Consider the following 22,977-nt stretch of genomic DNA (forward strand, 5'->3'; position numbering starts at 1 on the left):
CGCCATGCTGCTGTCTGAGGAAGCCAAACTCAAAGCCCACCCCACTTGACAAGGTCCCCAGGGAACCTTCCTCAGGAAGGAGACGTTTTTTTCTTGACACCATGTCGACGCCAGTTAATTTGGACAGGGTTTGAAGAGAACGGAATGGGCCCGCGTTCCTGCCAGACGAGTCGACGCTGACGGAGTGAGTCTGAAGGAGTGACGGCGGCGGTGGAATATTCCGCATCTCATCAGCTCGTAGGCCCCGGCGGTCACAACAGGTGCGGAGCCGGCCGAGGAGGAAGCGTCCGCGGCCTGCGCAGAGCCAGGGGCGCTAGGAGAAGCCGGCGCCGCGTCCCCTCAGCGCGCCCGCCCGCACTCGCGGCGCACAGGCCCGCGCTCCGACGGCCAGGGGGCGGGCCGGCCGCCGCGTCACCTCTGACGTAGCGCCCTCCCTCGGCCGCAGCCGCCGCCGAACCGGGGGGCGGTGTGGCTATGGGTGTCCGGGGGCGAGCGCTAAGATGGCCGCGGCCGCTCTGGCTGGTGAGTGTGCGTGAGGGCGCGCGCGCGGCTGTGGCGGTTGGCGGAGCGAGGCTCCCTGCGGGAGTGGAGGTCCGACGGGAGCCCTCGGGGCCGGGATGCACCTGGCGGTGTTGGCCCGCCGCGCAGCTGGCTGGCGGGGCAGGGGTCTGAGGGCGGGAGAGGGGGCTGCAGAGCCACCAAGGGGAGCGAGCCCGGGGGCACGCCGAGGAGGGAGGCGGCGGGGCCAGCGAACGTAGAATTGGCGCCCGTAGGAAGTGTCGGTGGGTCACACGCCGTGTCCTGGCCCGTGTAGTGGTGGCCGGCCGCCTCCCGAGAGCCCGGAGATGCTGCTGCGAGGAGCTGCCTCCCCTGTGGCTGGAAGCACCTGGTGGCCACCCAGCGCTGGGCTGGAGGGGGACGAGTTGGGAGGAGAAGGGGCGAAAGTGCGGGACTTGAGAGGATGCGGAGCGGGAATTGTGCCCGGACTCGGGCTCCGGACCGAGAATGTGATGCCGGCTGGGGCGCCTGCAGAGCTGGCCCGGTCGACATAAAACCGCATCCTACCCCGGGTGGAGTGCCGACAAAAGTGATGCTCTACGTCGGTGGGATGCTTTGGACCGGCGGGCGGTTCTCGTCCTCCGTTTGGAGGGAATGTCTTGCCTTCCCTCTTTCGTTCGGGTCCCACTGCTGCCAGCACCTGCTGCCACTTAAGAGATACTTAGGATTTTTGAATACCAGCTTCCTAAACCATTCCCGCTGGTCTTGGGGGAAGGAATGCTAATAGGCTAAAATCACTGGGTGGGCGGTGGGGGGGGGGGCATAAGAAACCTGTCAGCGGGAGAAGTGGAAAAGAAAAGCGATCGCTCAAGTTTAAGAAATGGTAGGATCCGCCTCCATCCCCACCCCTAAAAAGAAAGTGAAACGAGGTAATTGTTTTAAGTGCAAATTGGAGCTGTTGCAAATTCTGCTAAGTGGATAATCTGCAGTTTTAATTCTGCAAATAAAAATAACAGTTTAGCGTGTTGGTAAAATCCCTTTATCCTCAAGCCTCCCTTACTCCCCACTTTTAAACCGTAATTGTCCTATCTTGCAAGTAACAGGGTTGTGAAATTAGATGGAAATACGACTTTCGAGGTCTGCACTTGAATTCCTTATTATCTGTTAAATAACTGCCTGCGGGGTAGTAACACTGGGCCTGGAATTCCGTTTTGAGATGTCCTTAAAAACAGCATTCGGTGTAAACAAGGAAAAATAAGGCTGTTCACTGTGATCAGATTCGGAAAGCCAAACCTGAGTTATGAACATGGTTATAGAATGTTTAATAATCAATGAGATTCAATTGTCCTGAAAGAGATGAAAACTTCGTATTTTGGCACCCTGATCTTTTTGTTCTTAATTTAGCACTTCAGAGTTTGAAAGAGATTTCAAAACATTTGGCTCATGTAGCTTCTCTCCCCCACCACTTAGATTTCTCCAGCTTTTTCTGTACTAAGTCATTAATTTTGCACTGGATGGCAGATTTTTCAATCCAGTATTTATCAGTAGACTATTACATGTTACAGTTTAGAAATATTCTGATATTGAACAAATAGTTCAATGCATACATCATAGAAAGTTGAAATGTTTTGGCTGTTTTGATGGTGCATTTTTTTCATCCAAAATAATAATTGTTGCAGACTTTTTTAACAAGTGATAGATGAATCCATGTTTAGCATAATACGCAGTGATACACTTTTTGGAATATGTAAACTGGAAAATCTGTTGAAGATTTGGGTTAAATATTTGAAATATGTTGTTCCTACCTAATTGTCTTTATCAACTTTTTCACAGAATTTTCTTCTTGTACTACAAAAGGAAAGGAATAAGCTTTCATATATATAACCTCTACCAAACTTTCCTCTACACACTTGAATTATATTAAGTAAGGTTCAAGAGGATTTTCTGCTCATTGTGTTGTTTTTTTGGATAAAGTCTGATTGTAATTTGTATCCCTAGCACCTGACTAACTGCTTGACATGGAGGAAAACCCTTGTCAATGTTTGTTGAATTGAGTTTTTGAATGGTACAGGGAGGGGTACAGAGAAAGACAACATTTTGGCTTCTTGGTAGCAGAAAAACCAGCTTTGAAGTTTTTCTCCTTCATACAATGTTAGACAGAATGTGGTTTCCAGATTCTAATGGAGTTGTCTGGTTGAGGGAGATTAAAGAGGGGCTGGGGCCACTGGTTTAGGAGTGTAATCGGGATGAGAAATGTGTGCCCAATCATTCTCTGGATTCAATAATGGGGGACAGTTTTGCCATTAGTCCCAGCCTAAATAGGTGACAAATAACTGAAATACAGGAGGATTCTACAAATACTGGCTTTCTGGCAAAGATTAAGATAATTGTAAGAAATACAATTGATTTTTCACAGCACTTTCAGACGTTATAAAAACTTTATTATGAAGGCCAAGTCATGGGTGTATTAGAATGATAAAGGGTCTAGGCGTTTTACATATATAAAATATTTGAACTCAATTTACCAGACCCATAATAGGACGTTCGATCTCTGTGTAAATGTCCCATCGTTATGAAGTTAGCTACAGTAGCTTGATGTGTAAGTATGATGGTGTGACACTAATAATAAATATTGTCCATGAATGAAATATAGGTAGTGATCGGTGAGGAATTCAAATAATCTGGTGGCAGAACTTGTTTTCCAGGGGCTTTTTTTCTTAGAACCTCATCAACTAGATTCAATCTGTGCTTCAGGAGAGGCATGTTAGAGAGATAAAGAAGGCCTAAGGAAAAAGGGTATCCTTTATTGTTTAATGAGGAGTTTCAAGGGAGATCAGGGTAATTATAGAGTCTGGATCTCTGGAGGAAGAAAGAATAACTATGGCCTTTCTAGAGATAAAGGAAAGGAAATACATCATGATTGACAAGGAGAGGTACCAAAGCACATAATAGGCATAATAGCATACCTAAGAGGAAGCAGGGAGAGTTTGAGAGCCTATTGTGTTCATTGGTTCAACAATTTGTTCATTCTTGAATGATAATACAGTATCTTTAATAAGAGAATATTAGAAAAGAAGTTAGTCTGTGAAGGCAAGATGTATAGGTATGCTGAGTTTGTAGTGTGTCTGAGAGTGGTTTAGAAAGGGTAGGGTTAAGGATAAAGACTTGGTAGCTATCTAGATCTGATTATCGAACTGTTGCTGGTTGGATGAGTTCATTATGACAAGAGGTTTGAAAAGTCATTAATATGGATCAGAAAGGTATTGTACATGCTTAAAGCCTAGATTGTACGTTGCAGTGAGTAAAAGAAAATTTCAGAAAATCCTCACTGGGTGATAAATAAAAGCAATTTTGTGCTGTTGAACTTTTAACAGGTTAAATATTTTACCTGTAATCTCACTTGATTTTTTTGTGCGATGTAAACCTTTGACTAAAGATACCATATCTGATTAGCTCTTCCGTTTTCCTTCTCTTCCATTCATTTTAGCTTTCTTCTTTTTTTTTGTAGGGAGGGTGCAGCTCACAGTAGCCCATGCGAGGATCAAACCGGCAACCTTGGTGCCATCAGCACCACACTCTAACCAACTGAGCTAACAGACCACCCCTTAGCTTTCTATTTAAAATTGCTTTAGTGATATGCTAACTCTATATTACAATAATTAGCTTTCAATAAGTCCAATACAGTTATTTTTAAACTTTAGAAATTTCCTGAAGGGGAATTTTTGCTCAGTTACATAGCATGAAAAGTTTGAATAGTTTGAATGGGTTTTGTTTTGTTTTTTAAACAATTTGAAATTTTTATTGTCTTTAAGCAGTGAAGAATGACAAAAAGCTTTCAAAATATTTATAAATGTATGTGTCTTTAAAATAAAAATTAGCGTACTTGGTTTAAAAACGTCCTTTCATAGCTAGTATTAATTTCAAGTGTGAGACATTTTTTAAATATATGAGAAAATGATAGTATAATTTTAATCTTTATATACAGATTTTATTAAAAACTTTTATATACTTTTATCTCGACTATTTTTATGTTGACATTGTGTATTAGTACAGGTAATATTTTATCAGAATTTATGTGAGGGATACAAAACTGTTTTGTTATCTCTTTAAAATGAATATACTGCCCTAAATCGCATATCCAGTCTGCTGGAGCCAGACTTAATCCATACATAGTTTCTCGGCATTGGATTAGCAAATGAAAAGAAGTGCCCTGAACCCAGTAGAGGAAAATAGGAAGTGTCAAGAAAATACTCCCATCCCCCTTTCTTTTCCTCCAAGCTTTTACATGTTTGAGTGATGAGGCCCCTTTGGGGATACCCTACTAACTGTCTTTGAGCTTTGGCTCCAAGCAGCAGAGCAAACTGGAGATCTGTGGTGCTAGCCCCCTGGCTCTCTAGCTCCTGCTTTCCTCCCTGCCCTTCCCTTGGTCATCCATCTCCTACTGGTTTCTTTCATAAGTAGACAGGGTAGATAGGCCCCCTACTCTAAAATATTAATCTCAGGATCTGTCATTCCACCATTCTGGTTTTACTTCTTTGGATTTTTTTTCCACTTTTTCCATCATTTTATTCTTTTTTGTCTTTTATTAAAGTTTATTGAGGTGATATTGTTAGTCAAGTTTCATAGATTTCAGGTGTACAATTCTGTAATATGTTATCTATATCTCACATTGTGTGTTCACCACCCAGAGTCAGTTCTCTTTCCATCATCGTATATTAGACCCCATTTACCCTCTTCTAGAGCCCTCTTCCCCCCTTACCCTCTGGTACTTTGGAGTTTTAAAAAGATTTTTATGTTTGAGCGATCCCCCTTTTAAAATGCAAATACCCCTGGGAGAGGTCAGACCTTAGTTCTCGGCTAACATCTTAATTATCAGTTAGCACCTTAGTTGGGCTTAGCACACATTTGGCTGAGAAGAAGGAACCCCTGACTAAAAGTGATGAAACTATAAGGAATTATTATTATTATTGTTATTATTATTGGAAGCTAAGATATACTGAGGGCCATATTATTTAGTGCCAGGAATTGTTCTAAATGATTTGCAAATATAAATTTTTCTAATAAGTCTGTCAACAACCCTATTGGTGTTATTTTACAGATAAGAAAACTGTGGTATGTGGAGCATAAATAATTTGTCTAGGTCACATAGTAAGTATAGCCAAGTGTTAAGCTCGGGCATTTGGATTACAGAGTGTGCTCTCTAACCATTTGCTGTGATACCATGCCCCTGCTATATTACCTGGCAGAGATGGCTTCTGATCAACATTTCACTCTATTCACAATTTTGCATCAAATGGAATCATGCTATTCAATTATAGGCCACTTCCTGTTGAAGGTCAGGGACTTTGCCATCATCTAAATAGTTATTTTTAGTAACAAATACAATGAAATAGAAAAATTCCTTGTAACCAAGGAATTTATTTGCAGAATATGGAGGAAAAGAGAGTGAATAAGCTGGTGTGTAATTTAGCATACTCGTATACGTAACATCATTCCTACTTAAAACTTACTATACAAGTAATATGTTCATTAAAATATGGATTAATTAAAATAAAATAATCTGCAGTCCCATGACCCAGAGATAACCCCAGGATATATATACCAGGGGGTGCCAAAAAATGTATACACATCACTTGTATTCATCTTCTGTCGGTATATTGAATTCTGATATATCATTCCGATTGATTCATATATCGGTATATATTGATTATTACAATTTTAATACAGCTTTTTCCTTTCTTAAAATGTGTATACATTTTTTGGCACCCTATATGTATGTGTGTGTATGTGTGTGTGTGTGTGTGTGTGTGTGTGTGTGTGTGTGTGTGATATATTTTTTCTAGGTTTTTAAAAATTTGAGCCACCTTTTCTGAATGTTGTACTAGGTGTCAACTCAACTCCTTTAAAATTTTAGAATGAAATAATTTTCCTTGAGTGTAAAGAAACAGCATTACCCTCTTCATCTTTTCAAACATTTGAGTTATTGTCAGTGACTTGCCAGAAACAATTGTTTAACTAAATTATCTGTTTTTATAAGATCCTTTTAAAATAAAAGTAAATAGAAGAGAACCCTAGATTCTTCTCTCAATCTCCATATTGAATCCGTTCTTTCAACCAATGTTTGTTTAGCACTGACCTACCTCTGCTACCATCTTTGCTTCAATACTTCTACAACTTTAATTTCCTTATAACATCTGGAGTAGTAGATGTTAATCACCCATCTCTTTTAATCACCCATCTCTCCTCTAGACCTGCAATTCAGATCCCTTTGCAACCTACATGTCTGATCATGTCATCTACCTCTGCAGAATTCTTAGTGGCTTTTTATTACCCATAGGCCCTGGAAGCAGGCTTGGGGATGATTGGGGCAGGGAATTCTACAGGTCCCAGGTACCAGTGAGTGGGTCCCAGGAACCAGGTAATACGTACTAGTGAAACAGGAGTTGGGGATATGTGCAGTTTCTAGATGGTCACATACCCTTGACTCTGCTGACTCCCCATAATGGGACAGGGCCAGAGCAGAGGCCCCCTAAAGTGTCAGGTCTGGGCCCTGGTTGTCTGAGTCTAAAGGCAGAGTGCGCTGCTGCTGTGTGGTGAGCAAACATTTGGTGGTAACAAGGATCCAAGCTGGGAGACCATGTAGGAGCCTTATTGCAGTACTTCAGGTTAGACTCTGTTGTGGCTTGGACCAGGGTTGTGGTAGTAGAGGTAATAAGTAGTCATATTCTAGATATATTTTGATGGTAGAGTCAACCATTTTTCCTGAAGGATTGGTGTGGGGAGAGTGAAAGAGGAGTCAAGAATGACTCCCAAGATTTGTAGCCTCAGTATCTGGAAAGATTTAGGATAATGGAACATATTAATCAGAGATGTCTTAATTTTGCCATTAGCAACTACTGTTGCGTGTTAGGAGTGCTAATAAAATATTATATTTGACCTCAGGAAATTTTGAGGAAAGAAAAGGAAACTTAAAATGTGTGTATGAAATGTGTGCACATGTGAGTGTTGTCACTGGTCAGTCTTAAGTCCATATTCAGGATACCCTATATTACAAGTTAAGAAATGCGGGCAGGTGCAGGCTCTCTGACTGCTAGGAGATTTTACAAAAACACAGGTGGAAAGGAACCAAAAATTAGCTTTACCTTTGCACTTTTCTTATGGTCTTGGAGGTAGCACCTGGAAGTACCATTGAAATTCATGTCTTTGCTGCCCTAAAAAAATTAAAGCATGGATCATGCTACATGCAGTGTTCCAAGTGTTCTATAAGTAGATCCCCACCTGTGACCTGAAATTTGTGTTCACTCTATGTTAAATCAATGAAGGAAATATTTTTGTGATCCCTACTTTTTAACTAGAATTTGGTTCACTATTTTTAGGACTTGTATCAGAAGTGTTCCTGATTTTACCTGTTAAAGGAACAAGTTTCGGGGTCAAAATCACATAGGTTTTTGTTTGTTTTGTTTTATTATGTTGGCTGTGTGTGTGTGTGTGTATGTATGTGTGTATGTGTTTTAGAATAAGCTTATAATTTCAGAAAATGCTTTGGCCTGCCAGAATGTGAAAGTTCATCATATGGCAATCCACTTAATATTCTTCCTCTTTTTTCTTTATTTGCTTACACATCCTTGCACATTCCTGTGAGTCTATTCAAACACAAAAGCATTCCCCCCTTCTGTCTTTCTATCTTCCTAAGGCAAACCGTCAAGTGTATCAAATCAGAGTATGTTATAGAATCATGAATTAACGGTCATTATTGATTTACTAATGGAAAGCCAAATTTAAAATGGTAATTAAGTGGAATATTTAATTTATTTGAATAAATAGAAGAGAATATTAAGGTTTATTCACGATAGCTACCATTTATTGAGCATTTACTATGTGTCAGATCAATACTCGTATTTTATGTTAATTCTTCTGCTTTTTGAACTTGGTATGATTTTCCTTGTTTTATAGATGAAGTTTAGAGAAGTTAAGCTATTTGCTCAAATCAGATATATAGTGATGTAGCAGAGGTAGAATTCAAACCAAATGTGGGATTTTTTGCTTCAAAACCTGTGCTTTTAACTATGATTATGCTATAGTAACGCCACATAGGGCTCTCAGAATGTAGGTACTATGGGAGATATATTTTGGCCTTGCCAGCCCCAATCTTAAACTGCCTTCAGACTATTGGGTAAAAAGGATGTATCTTATTCTAGTTCAGTGAAAAGTGGTCACTACCCATTATTCACCAATAGATGGTAGCAGAAAACTTAAAACATTTTTCAAGGGAACCCCTTTCAGAAAGTAAAGTGAAGAGTATATGTTCTTTCAGAGTTAAGATGGGTGAGAGATTAGAGAAGTCTAGAGCAAGAGAAATGTGAGAATTGCCTATGGTATTCTGACAGGCAGCCCAGAAATTGAGAGCAGAGGGAGTAAACTTATAAAATTATTCTTGGAAAAATACCTTGTAAAAAAAAGAAAAATATGGGCCTTTTGTTTTTATTTTATTAAAATTGGCATTGTTCTGCTTAGTTTTCAGATATTTCAGGTGCGAACAGAGACTTTTGGATTATGTGTTTCTCAGCTAGACTGACTAAATGTTAACAATGGATAAGTGCAAACACATTGGGCAGTTGCTGCTTGCTCAAGACCATTCCATCTTCAGCCCTCAGAAATGGCATTGTGTGGACTGCAATACAACTGAGTCGATTTGGGCGTGCCTGAGCTGTCCCCATGTTGCCTGTGGAAGGTATATTGAAGAACATGCACTGAAGCACTTTCAAGAAAGCAATCATCCTGTTGCATTAGAGGTGAACGAGATGTACGTTTTTTGTTACTTTTGTGATGATTATGTTCTTAATGATAATGCGACTGGAGACCTGAAGTTACTACGAAGTACATTAAATGCAATCAAAAGTCAAAATTATCACTGTACCACTCGTAGTGGGAGGATTTTACGGTCTATGGGAATAAGTGATGATGCTTGTTTCTTACATGATGGTGCCCAATCTCTGCTTCAAAATGAAGATCAAATGTATACTGCTCTGTGGCACAGGAGAAGGATCCTAATGGGTAAAATCTTTCGAATTTGGTTTGAACAATCACCCTTTGGAAGAAAAAGGCAAAAAGAACAATTTCAGGAAAAAATAGACAAAAAAGAAGTGAAAAAAAGACAGCAACAATTAGAGCATCAAGTTAAAGCAGAATTGGAAAGTATGCCTCCAAGAAAGAGCTTACGTTTGCAAGGTCTAGCTCAGTCCACTACCATAGAAATAGTTCCTATTCAAGAACCGCTACAAACCCCAGCATCACCAGCAAAAAAAGATAATGTGGTATCTACCTCAGAAGATGTAAAATTAAAAAAATCCAGTGACGACTCAGTTAAACGAAGGTCAATAGTAACTCCTGGTGTAACAGGGTTGAGAAATTTGGGAAACACTTGCTATATGAATTCTGTTCTCCAAGTGTTGAGTCATTTACTTATTTTTCGACAATGTTTCTTAAAACTTGATCTGAACCGATGGCTGGCTGTGACAGCTAGTGATAAGACAAGATCGTCTTGTAAGCATCTACCAGTCACAGATACAGTGTATCAAGTGAATGAATGCCAAGAAAAAGATACACGGTGTGTTCGCTCTAAACATCCAAGTTTATCATCCAGAGTAAGTGGTGGAGCATCAAAGAGTAGAAAGATGGAACTTATTCAGCTAAGGGAGTCAAGTTCACAATATATTTCTCTCTGTCATGAACTGCATACTTTGTTCCAAGTCATGTGGTCTGGCAAGTGGGCCTTGGTCTCACCATTCGCCATGCTACACTCGGTGTGGAGACTCATTCCTGCTTTCCGTGGTTATGCCCAGCAAGACGCTCAGGAATTTCTTTGTGAACTTTTGGATAAAATACAACATGAACTAGAGACAACTGGCACCAGGTTACCAGCTATTATCCCCACTTCCCAAAGGAAACTTATCAAACAGGTTCTGAATGTTGTGAATAACATTTTTCATGGACAACTTATTAGTCAGGTATGGATTTTTAAAAATAATCATTTTTATTGTGTGGGATTCATAAAGTGAAACCTAAAAAATGCGTATTCTCTGTATATCTAGTGTATGAGAACCAGTACTGTTTTCAGGTCAAAATCGCTTACAAATATGTATAAAGTCAGCTCACTTATTTACTGTTTCCTTCATAAATCATTATAAGTGGTTTTATGTCCACAGTATGAAAGCTTTTTTGTGGGAAGAGGGAATTAAAAAAACAGGGTTTTTTTTTGTTTTTTTTTAATTGGGGAAGGGGAACAGGACTTTATTGAGGAACAGTGTGTACTTCCAGGCCTTTTTTTTTTTCCAAGTCAAGTTGTTGTCCTTTCAGTCTTAGTTGTGGAGGGCACAGCTCAGCTCTAGGTACAGTTGCTGTTGCTAGTTGCAGGGGGCGCAGCCCACCATCCCTTGCTGGACTCGAGGTGTTGAACTGGCAACCTTGTGGTTGAGAGCCCACTGGTCCATGTGGGAATCGAACCTGCAGCTTTCAGAGTTAGGAGCATGGAGCTCTAACCACCTGAGCCACTGGGCTGGCCCCCAGAAACAGAGTTTCTTAGATTAAAAATACTACATTCATTCTCTGAGAGACTGAGAAGAGGGTTCAATCCCATAGGGAATAGATTAGAAGATCCTGATATACTGGGAATGAATTTGGTGCACACCTGAGTCATTTTAGGGACCAAGGAGTACTGTCTGAAAGCGTTAACAAGTAGGTAGGGAAATTTTAAGGTAAATAATGTGATTTTATCTAGAATAATCTTAAATGGATTATAGCTGTAAAAAATTTCCCTTGTGAAAAGGAATCATAAAACCAGAATCTTCCATCTAATTAATGATTATAATGAGTAGAGTTGTTAATAGACTATTACTAGACATAAGCTTCTCTATTTTTTCATAGCATAGAACTTTAAAAAAAATGGTTTTTAACTAAGGCAATTAAGTAGGTCATTTTCTTCTCCTGCATACCTGCCTGTTTCTCAGTTCAACTTTCATGGTAATGATACCACCTTTTGTTTTTATAGCATACTGTTCTGGAATGTATTTTAAATATTTCAAATGTAATTATTTTTGGGAATATCTGTCAAGTTTATTTCACTTAATGTTTCAGAAATGTAAAGATTCTACATGTGCCAATTAGCAGATAAGAGTTGTGCTTCTTGTGTTGCATGCAATTTTGTTTTTTCACCATCTTTCTCTGTCATTTCTAACTTTTATGCACAAGCTTAAAATAAACTATTATAAATAAAAGTAATATGTAGTCATAAAAAACCTATATGATACAGTAAATCTATGCGGAAGAAAAAAAAGTATCCTCTAACCCCACAACCCACACAAAAAACGATTAATATTTTAGTACATTCTATTTTTTTCTTCTGCACATTTGTGCATTTTTTTTTTGCTAATTGTGTTCTCGTGTTGAATATTACCTGCTTTCTTCATTTTTTCATTTAATGTAAAGATTTTTCAGTAATTAAAATTTTTGACAATTCTTTTCACACCATTTCAATGTCCATCATATGTATATACCACAGTTTATTTAACCATTCCCCCATTGTTAACTTGTAATCTATTTCCAATTTTTCCATTATTATAATTTCATGTTCAATTAACATATTTCTCCTAATGATTTCCTTAAGACAGGGTCCTAGAAGTAGAATTAATTACTTTGTGTAGAGTAGGACTTTTGATACTTAATTACATATTTCTTCCCAGAAAGTTACCATTTTGTATTTCAAATAATGTGAGAGTTCAGTATGTTCTTATTTTTTCTTTTATGGATGAATTTTGAAATTAATAAAAATTGTTTTGCTGGATTTTTGCTCTTGTCCCTTTAAACATGTAATAAACTCTTAGGCTTACCGGTCATCTCAGGAGATTGAGATGGTTAGTTGTTGAAATGGTTATTTTTGTTTTTTGTTTTTTTTAATTCCAGAAACTTCTTAAAAGGACAAATCTTGGCCGTAGTGAGTCCCCAGACTAAATGCCAGGAGTATTCTTTTCTTTGTGACAATTTTTTAAATCTTAAAATCTACATTACAATTGGCTCTTTATTTTGTTGCATGTTCCAGGAATGTAGCTTATATGAAAGAACTTAGTAACACAGTTGAATCTTGAACAACACAGGTTTGAACTATACAGGTCCGCTTATAAGGGGATTTTTTTCAATAAATACTGTAAATGTATTTTCTCTTCATTATGATTTTTCTTAATGACGTTTTCTTTTCTCAAGCTTACTGTACTATAAGAATACAGTATATAACACATATACAAAATATCTGTTAATCAACTTTATATTATCAGTAATGCTTCTGGTCAACAGTAGGCTATTAATAGTTAAGTTTTTGGGTAGTCAAAAGTTATATGCATTGTTCAAGTGTCAGCTGTATTTCATATTGTGTGGATTATTAGGTCTATAAAGCCTGTCTTCAATTATTTGCAGTGTTTGTTGACATTAAATCCTGCAGAATTCTTCACTGACGTTATTCTTTTCCTTTCCAGTTACTGTATTTCCTATGTAAATTGTTAGAGGTGCCTCATATTCTTTGTGGTTCCTATATGTTTATGAGGATTTTAATGTAGTGATGTTTGCTTTAAGTGGGAGTATGACATCATTATTTGTCATATGTGTTGTCTTTTGAAATTATCAGTTGGTAGGGCTTCAAAATCTGTATATAGAGTAATATACTGTATATAAAAATATACTAATAGTATTTTATGTGTATCATGGTTAAGAGGTTATAAGAATTTGGGGAGAGAATTCGTAAAAGACAAAGGAAAAAGGGCAAAGAACATCGAGTCTACTTATCTAAACACATTAAATTAAATGCACATAAATATCATATATACATATATACACAGACATAATGTATATTTGATTAAATGAGCCCATAGTTTGGTTTTTTACTTAAATTCAAATTTGACTAATGGCTTTGGAACTTTTTGAATGCCTAGTAGTTAAAGCCCACCAATGCATAATGGGTTTAATGGCAGTCTTTTGGAAGGAAAATTATAATAAAAAAACTCCCTAAAATAAAAAAACAGATTATTCAGAATTCTGATAGTGCATTTTCAGAAGAAAAGCTTCTTTTTTTATTGGCAATGACTTCTAGTGAAAGGAGTAAATGTTTTGATAGAAGGATTGTAATCTGAGAAACTAATATTTTTATTTGCAGGTTACATGTCTTGCATGTGACAACAAATCGAATACCATAGAATCTTTCTGGGACTTGTCATTGGAATTTCCAGAAAGATACCAATGCAGTGGAAAAGATACTGCTTCCCAGCCATGTCTAGTTACTGAAATGTTGGCCAAATTCACAGAAACAGAACCTTTAGAAGGAAAAATCTACGTATGTGACCAGTGTAACTGTAAGTAGAGACCATATATTCTCTTTGCTTTTCTAAGATTAGCAAAGAGAAACACAAATGAAAGGAAGCTTGGAAAAGTTCCTTGAATAGCAATTATGGAAATAAACTTCTTTGTTAGTTCTTCAGATGAAACTGGGCTAGATATTTCTATTTTATAATTGGCATTTGTGAACTCTGTGTATGTTTTGCCTTATTGATGACATTAAAATTGTTTTGATCCTGTAGTCAATTGTGGAAAGGACTCATAAAATAAAAAATTTAATAGGTGAGGCAGAATAAAATAGCAAAAGGAATAGTAAAAGGAAAGCATCATATTAGTACTGAAATAAATGGCAATAATATATGGCTGAATTCCTTATGTGGAGATTGACTTTATAAAAACCAAGATTTATTCAGAAACCGTCTACTATCTCTTCTATGCTAGTCATTGTTCTAGTTGCTATGGATCAAGGTAAGACACTTTCAAGGTACTCACATACCTAAAGGAGGAAACAGATAATTAAGATACACTGTGATAAGCTCTCTAATAGAGGTGAACACAGACACCCAACACTGGGGGATGAAACAGTTATTTCAATGAAAGAAAAGCATTATCCTCCAGGGGAACGGTGTATAAAAACACATTAGATCTGTTCTATTTTTATCTCTTCTATTAATGTGTACATGGCATTTTAGTGTTTATTTTCAGGTATTCTTCCTAATTTTCATATCTGAAAAAATGATTCTAGGGCTTTAGATATTAAACTTCTAAGGTGATGTAAAAGAAACATTGGATATTCCAGCATTGAAAAAATGTCTCCTCAGTTGGTGATTTTTATGGAACAATTTATACTAGCATTGTTTTCTGAGTGCTGTCTAATACGAACTCTGTTATAAGGAGCCTAAGATTTATAAGACTAGGAAAAAAATAAACCTTTATCATATTTGTATGGTGAAATATTTTTTTTCTTGGACATAAATGTGAATGGTTCAAGATGCTTTATCACCAAATCTGGGAATAGAACAGTATGATGAACAAATGCAGAATATGGTTTTATAATATGTTTGTGTGTGTCTGCTGGGTCTACCAAATGAAGGCTTGAAAGAGTTACTTTAATACCTAAAGGCAAATGCTTAAAATTATAAGTCAAGGAACTGAAATCCCTTATCCAGCTACACTTGGACCATATATTCTGGGAAATGATCCAAAGGTAGGTCCAGGTCATTCAACAGCAGCCAGATACCTGGATCTCAGGGCATAGACCTTAAAGGAAAGGCTTCTGGTGGCAAGTGGAGATGGCTTAGAGAACAGTTTCATAGTGGACTGATTTCACCTCCTACATGAGAAGCAGCTATTGCTAGGTTGGAATCAGAGCTGGTGTACAAGTTGCAAGACGGCTCCTGGACATCAAAAGCAAACTTTGGTAGCCAATGGCCCAGCTAGAGACTGCAGGACACTATCCATGGGTGGAATTCTAGAGAAGCAGAGGGGATAACAAAAAGAATCCTAAGTTCCACTCGTTTAAGATCTGGTGCTAAAATAACAAAAGCGAGACACTGCGGGAGGCCTCCGATGCAGAGCTAGTAAAGGTCTGGTTTCTCAGGCCTTGGCCAGTGCTGGGGTGGGTCCTCAGGAAGTGGGGATGGGTATTCTGGACAGTAAGGACCCATGCCCCTTGGTTAGCCTCAGTAAATGAACTGACCATGAAACTTGTAAATTGAGCATTTGGGAAGAGTATATATTAAAGTATGTTTAGGGAGAGTTTTAACTTTTCCTACTTGTCATAGCCAAATCTATTTTTAAATATTATAGCACTGTATCATTCTATTGCCTTATTTGCAAGATTACATTAAGTCCTTTACTTAATTGTTTACACATCTGTCCACCTTGACTAGCACCTAAGTTGTTTTGTTTTAATTGTGAGTATAAGTTTCTTGAGGGCAAGGCCATGTCTTTACCTGTAGCACAATACAATGTCTGTAACATGGTAGATATTTAAGTGCTAATACATGTGTGAATTTAAAGTTTACTCAGCTTTACTTTGTGTCCTTAAATTTGATTCTCATTCTGTCTTTGATATCACAGCAAAGCGTAGAAGGTTTTCCACAAAACCAGTTGTACTCACAGAAGCTCAAAAACAGCTTACGATTTGCCACCTACCTCAGGTTCTCAGACTACATCTCAAACGATTCAGGTTAGTAGTATTACTAGTAGTAGTAATAGTAGTTGTTGTAGTAGTAGTAACAGCAGCCTACCAACTATATACTTCTAACTTGATCATTTCGTATTTTATAGTGCTTCACATGTGATGAATTAAATGTTAATGCTATATACTTGGCTAGTAGATGACTTACATCTACTTCTGCTTTCTATTTTGCGAAAAGAAATTCTGTCATTATCTCTAGCCTTGACCAGGAGGCACCATATTCAATAACTAACCTTCTGATTAGCTTCCCTTGTAGAATGCATTGCTCATCAGCAGACCCCTCACATTTTGGCCAGTTGTGTAATATTCTCCTAAGTTTCTGCTTATAGTGTTCAGCATATTTTAGGTGTAAAATTTTTAAATCTATAACTTGAGAGTATTTGACTCAATTGCTTCATCCTTGGAAAATATTTAAACAAAGATACAGCAGTTCAATTCAAAGCAATTAAACAAAAACTCTAGTCTTCAGAAACGTATTTAGGCACGTGACTTAGTTGTCAAATCTGTTGGATCATCAAAGCATATGGTCTCATACCTTGCAATAACCATGTTAACCGGAGAGCCTGCTGTTCTCTTGAGGAATGAGAAGTTACTTTATGTGCTATGATTTGAAAACTATTGAAGACCATAGTTTAATTTTTTTTAACAATTGAAGGAATGAATATATGTTTAAAACTATTTCGAACATTACAGCATGAAGCCCAAAGTAAAAGTACCTCTTACACCTCAGTCCCACTTGCCGGAGATAATCACTGTTAACTTTTATCAGTTATTTCAGTTAGGTATAGTGAGCAAATATCATGGGAGTGCTTTTAAAGGCAGATGTTGTTCAATATTATTTGGGATGTATAAAATAGAATCCTTTTCTCAAGAAGCTTATAGTCAGGCATGCACAGAAACAATGGTGAAATAGAAATACTAAGTATCACAAACTATAAACAAATTGATTTGTCTGAGACTTGGAGGAGGTACTGTATTATACCGTGTATAATGCGCACGGTTTTGCCGAAATTTGTGAGGGAAAAATAAGGATGCACATATACATGGATAGTACTAATGCCATTTCCCTGCAAGTTTGGGCAAAAAACGTGGGTGCACATTATACATGACAAAATACGGTGGTTAGCTGATGTCTAAATGTTCCCAAAGCCTCTTTAATGGCAGATGGGGCTTTATATCATTCACGTCTCAATTCACATGTCATCTCTGTAGAAAGGACTCCCCTGAACATCATATTTAAAAGTAGCGCCACCCAACAACCCTCAGTATCACGTTACTCTATTTTGCTGACTGGCAAAAACTATAGTTTGCAATTAGTGCTTATTTCTCTCCCCTTCCACTGAACCAGCTTAGTAATGAGAGGGATTTTGTCTTTTTTCATCCCTGTAACCAAGGCCCAGCACCAACCTCTGCACACAGTAGATGCCAAAAATATCTATTAAGTGAATGAATGGGGGAGTATACGGAAGGAGGAGCACTTTAAGCCCAAGGGAGCAATAGGAACAAAGCTACGGAGGAAGGAACAGGGAAGGGTATACAAAAAAAGGTTTAGTGAAAAGGCAGGTGAGACCTGCCATTGTATATAAAATCAAGTGGAACGAAAACAGGAGGGTTAGTTAAAACGGTCATGCTGTATTCCAGGACCAGGTAACACGGGTCAGGGAGCATGGAGAGGTGAGAATATGTATGAGATTCAAATTGAAAGGATTTAAATTTTCTTACTTAAACTGATATCTTAATTGGCTACTTACTGTAAACTGTTGCAGAACCTCCTGTTCTTCATAATTGCTATGTAATCTGGCATTTGAAGCTCTCCTTAATATAAACCTATTTGACTCTTATTCTCTTCCATCTTCTGCCCAAACCACCCAAAACATTTTTGACCCTTCATGCTTTATTTCTGATTCACAGACATAGTTTATGCTGCCTTTACCCACCACATTTATCTTTCTCCTTTCTCTTTATCTATTTAAAAAGTACGATTGTATTTGCCAGTGTATAAAATATCTAGGGTGTGTAAAAGACAAAAGGAACCATGGGATTGTGCAGAGGCTCGCAGGAGCTCTCTGCAGAAGCCTAAGAAATGGAATAGTTCGAACAGCTCAGAAGCTCCCCGCGTGCCTCCCAGCCCTAGTCCTTTCCCCTCTCCTCGGAAGTGAATCATTATGAATTTCGGGTATAAATGTTATCTGTTGTTATTTTTAAGTATTTTAGCAGGAAAAAACTGGATATTCAATAATAGGGATGAACTTTTTCTATGTAGATGGCTTACAAGTATTTATTTAGCATAATTTTTTAAGGTTTGAATTCTGTGGGAAAGTAAAAGAGATAACTTGAGAATGACAGGGACTTCTCATGTTAAGCAGGTCCCATTATTTTATGTCTTGGTCTTCCATCTTTACTAAAGTCACAGGATCTTTCATACATTTCATGGGGAAAGATTGGGCGATGACTGCTGGTCCAGCAGATGCTATAAATAATGTGCAAGTCTCACCTTCAGCTCCATGCCTTTTTACATTGTACCAAGAAGCATTTTCACATTTTTTTCCTTTCCATAACCCGTCTGTATTCCTTTCTTCCTTCTCTATTTGTTTTAAAATCATGTTTTAGTACTTTAGTACTATCATTTTCATCTAAGTCTATCTTTTGTCTCTGCACACACCACCCTAAATGGATTATCACCTCTTGAAAGAACTACAATCCATATATTACATTATTTCTCCCCATAACACCAGGTCATACTATGTATCTGACAAAAACACTGATCGCTATGCTTGGCTCCAGTACGGGGAAGCATGAGTACCACATTGACAAAATGAAAGTCCAGGGGCATTATTTGAGTTTTGATACTAATGGTGTTGTGCTGACTTATACCCAGGAGAGGGCCACAATTCCCGTTTTTTCCTAGTCTGAAAAGGATTGAAGTATTAGGAAAAATGAGAGGTGCCCTGTTTGGTTCTTTTTTCCCACACCTGCCCAAGTAAGGTCTAGCTTATGACTCTCAAGAACAAATCTCTGGATAGTCTCTTCATGCTGTGACGATAAAGAATTAAAAACCCTTTGGTGCCTTGAATTTGTCTGTTAGAAGGGGTCAAATGTCACAGTCATAATTTTCAAAAGTTAATATTTTTCCTATATTATCATCTAATTACAGAAGGCAAATATTTAGTTTTAAAACCTGACCAGACCTTTTATTTATGTAGTAAATAAGCCTAAATTCCTCCATTTATAGCCAGCTTTAGTATATAAAATATTTTTCTATTTATATCCTTTATTTTATATATATATATTTATATATATATATATTTATATATATATATATTTGTATTCCGTACTCTGAGGCCTTTTTAAAATTTTATTATGACTGTCTAAACCAGTAAGTACATGGTTATTTTCCCTTGATTTTCTTAATAATTGTACCCTGGTTTGTTCATAGGTGGTCTGGACGTAATAATCGGGAGAAAATTGGTATTCATGTTGGCTTTGAAGAAATCTTAAACATGGAGCCCTATTGCTGCAGGGAGTCCCTGAAATCCCTCAGACCAGAATGTTTTATCTATGACTTATCTGCTGTAGTAATGCACCATGGGAAAGGATTTGGCTCAGGACACTACACTGCCTACTGCTATAACTCTGAAGGAGGTATAGATGGGAAAAAGCATTTTATCTTGGGTTGGACTTGGAAGCTGGAGTTCAGGCTTGAGTGATTTCTAAATTGGCCACTAAATCATCTGAAGCAAAGCCACTTGACGTCTTGTTTTCTTTCAAGAAAACAAATATTGTTAATAAAAAACTGAGGGCCTGTGCAGAAAATAGGGCATTTTCTGCGGGATTGCAGTTTTCACTTCTAAGCGCTGTTAAGATAGGATAATAAGGATGGTCTCATTATTTATAGGTTAGAGAGTGTGCTGTCTTTTCTTAAAGGCACATTTGCAAGAGCAGGTCCTCTGCTTACTGGTTTCTTAATCAACTAAGCATCTAATGAACCAGGGGATCATAGGCATTGAGCTTTAACATATAAAACTCACTTTTATTTACTGCCTCCGTGGACCCTTCATAGGTAGCAAAAATGATTGGATTTAGGGTTCACATTTTGTTTCCTCTTTCCCTACAAAGAATGAGTGTCCTCCTCCTTCCTATTTCTCCTGGCCCCATCACATACAAAAAAACAGAGAAGAGGTGTGGACAAAACATCCAAATAATCCAGGAAGACAATTTAAACTATCAAGAGTTAGTTGTACACTATTTGCTTTATAGTATGATAAACAGCAAAAGCAATAACTGGTAAGATTATACCAGAAATTAAAGATAGTGTCAAGCAAACTAATCAGATTCTATAACTTCAAGTTACTTCTAGGATAAAGGTAGATAGACAATTCGAGTAACATACTGCCCATACATTTCTCATTAAAAGAAGTGAATTGTCTAGACGATTATTTTCCCTTCAAAAATAGCTTAACTCAACCTGATTGTCCAATGATAGATGAATGGATAAAGGTTTAGTGTACACACACACACACACAGGAATATTACACAGCCATGAAAAAAATAAATTCTTGTCACTTGTGACAACATGGATCGAGGTAGAGGCTATTATGCTAAGTGAAAGAAGTTGGAAAGACAAATATCATGATTTCACTTAACATGTGGGGTCTGAAAAACAAAGGAACAAACTCACAGAGAACAAATTAATGACCCCCAGATGGGAGGGGGTTTGGGAGGATGGGTGAAAAAGGTGAAAGGGATTAAGTACAAATTCCCAATTATAAAAGTAGTCAAGGGGATAAGTAGTTAACGTACAGCATAGGGAATAGTCAGTAATATTGTAATAACTATCTAGTACCAGATGGGTACTAGACTAGTCAGGGTATATAAATGTCTAATTACCGTTGTACACCAGAAGCTAATATTGTATGTCAGCTATAATTGAAAAATAAATTTAAAACAACTCACTGAAACTAATGCCTCTAAATCCATGTTTTAATTTATACTAGAAATTTCTAAAATTCCTTTATAAACGTTAAGGTGTATTTCTGTGCTTCACTCTAGGATTCTGGGTACACTGCAATGATTCCAAGCTAAGCATGTGCACTATGGATGAAGTATGCAAGGCCCAAGCTTATATCTTGTTTTATACCCAGCGAGTTACTGAGAATGGACATTCTAAACTCTTGCCTGCAGAACTGTCTGGTAGCCTACATCCCAATGAAGAAGCTGATACCTCTAATGAAATCCTTAGCTGATCCAAAGACTGGGGCTTCTTGCGATTTGTATATATACTTTTTTTAAAGGGCTGACATAAAATTTTGAGCTTCATTGTTTTTATTTTTTACTTATGAATCAGTGCACACTATGTTTATACATTTTGAATCTAACTTCAAATCTTTTTACAGGGACAAAATTAGCATCAATACATGTATTTCAATGTCAGCAGCTAACTAAACTTTTTTCAAGTAGTTGGGAGTTTTAAGCTTTTAGTGTTTACCTCAGACTGTTGTTACCTCTCTTATATTTTGATGTTTTCAATTGGCTCAGATCATGAATTTGCAATCTTGGACTGAAGAAGTTCAGGTGGCATCATTTTATACATTTCTTATTTATGTTTTATAGCTATTTTGTATACAAATTCTTATTCAATTAAAAATTAGAGACACTTTCTTCACTAATAGTCTTACCAAAAAGAAAAAAGAAGAGGCATTTATTTCAGGACATTTGCATATTGAAGTTACCTTTGCCCCTTAACAGAAGTTAAACAACTACTTTCAAAGACAAGTATCACAGTATCATCTAAATACTCATCAATCACACTCATGGATGTTCCTGAGACTTTGTGTTACAGGACTCGACAGGACTCGAAGACATTATTTTCATTAATGGAACTTCATTTTTTTTTTCCAAAAATTTAAGTTTTAATAATTGTTCTTTATTTGGCATAGTCAAACTATACAAATGAAAATGACAGCTTTATAAGTAGTATGTTTAAGTGACTTCAGTACTATGGACATGAAAACAATGATGGCTGAGACTTATAATGTTGATTTGTCTAGCAGCAAACAGGTTTGTCTGATTCTAATCAAGCAGTCATATCAAAAATTTGAATTTACTAAACTGTATTGTTATACAAGTACAATTTAACTTGAATGAGTCCATTTTAATGTTTAACATTAGATCTTAACGCTTTGTACATCATTTCTTGAGATTTTTAAAGGAATAAAAATGTCTTGAGAAAAAAATTACATAGGGCAAAGATAACTGTTCATAACTGGCAACTGGGCAACACGCATCTAATTTTCCTAAATAACTAAAGCCTGGATTACTTCATCTTGCTGGGATTATGTGAATACTAGGAGCCTCTTAGATATTCAGACACTGGACTCTGACATTTTAAAAAATTATCTAAACTTGAATTTTATTAAAAATGTATACTTTGCTCTTCCCTAATAATCTTACTAGATCTCTTTAAAATCCTGCTGCTAATTTTATCTCAGAAATAGGAGAATCCACTAAATTCTATTAATCATGTGTGTAAGATCTGAGCTCAGTGTTAACCACTGGAAGATCATTTATCATTTTTTTCTTCAGTGGATTTGTTTGCAGGTTGAAATTTTAATGAGACAATATCCTATAGAATGCTGTTGTCCACTAGTGATCATCTACACTAGTGATGATACTAGGACCTCTATTAGCAAATTTCCCTTCAATTTCAGAGAACAAGTCATCTGGGGCAGCTGATTGTGAAGTGCAATGAAAATTTATCACTGAACAGACCAATCATTTAATGCCAAAAATACAGCTTGAGTGTTAAATGACCAAGGTTTAAAATCATTAAATACCTATGCAAGTTGTTACCTCAACTGTTAATGTAATTATACCTCATTAAAGATTTATGTGGTCAAGAT

The 22,977-nt window shown here is 37.3% G+C and overlaps 1 protein-coding gene across 2 annotated transcripts; it reads left to right on the plus strand.

The window, feature by feature from the left end:
• The first annotated feature begins 241 nt into the window (after positions 1–241).
• Positions 242–22,977, plus strand: USP44 (ubiquitin specific peptidase 44). 2 transcript variants are annotated; one of them, XM_081060397.1, is made up of 6 exons: positions 242–260; positions 9,013–10,505; positions 13,697–13,892; positions 15,958–16,066; positions 19,515–19,720; positions 21,128–22,977. In XM_081060397.1, the coding sequence occupies exons 2-6, from the start codon at positions 9,078–9,080 to the stop codon at positions 21,319–21,321; spliced, it is 2,133 nt and encodes a 710-aa protein (XP_080916523.1). In that variant the 5' UTR covers positions 242–260; positions 9,013–9,077; the 3' UTR covers positions 21,322–22,977. The 2 variants fall into 2 exon arrangements, with proteins under 2 accessions (XP_080916523.1, XP_080916524.1); XM_081060398.1 differs by lacking the exon at positions 242–260 and adding an exon at positions 448–522.

Source organism: Rhinolophus hipposideros (genome assembly GCF_964194185.1).
Source record: "Rhinolophus hipposideros genome assembly, chromosome: 9".
NCBI classification, from domain to species: domain Eukaryota; kingdom Metazoa; phylum Chordata; class Mammalia; order Chiroptera; family Rhinolophidae; genus Rhinolophus; species Rhinolophus hipposideros.

Coding starts and splice junctions, on each gene's coding strand:
- USP44 (XM_081060397.1), top strand. CDS start 9,078: ATGTTAACAATGGATAAGTGCAAACACATTGGGCAGTTGCTGCTTGCT. Junction 16,067..19,514: donor CTACATCTCAAACGATTCAG/GTTAGTAGTATT, acceptor GTTTGTTCATAG/GTGGTCTGGACGTAATAATC. Junction 19,721..21,127: donor CTGCTATAACTCTGAAGGAG/GTATAGATGGGA, acceptor GCTTCACTCTAG/GATTCTGGGTACACTGCAAT.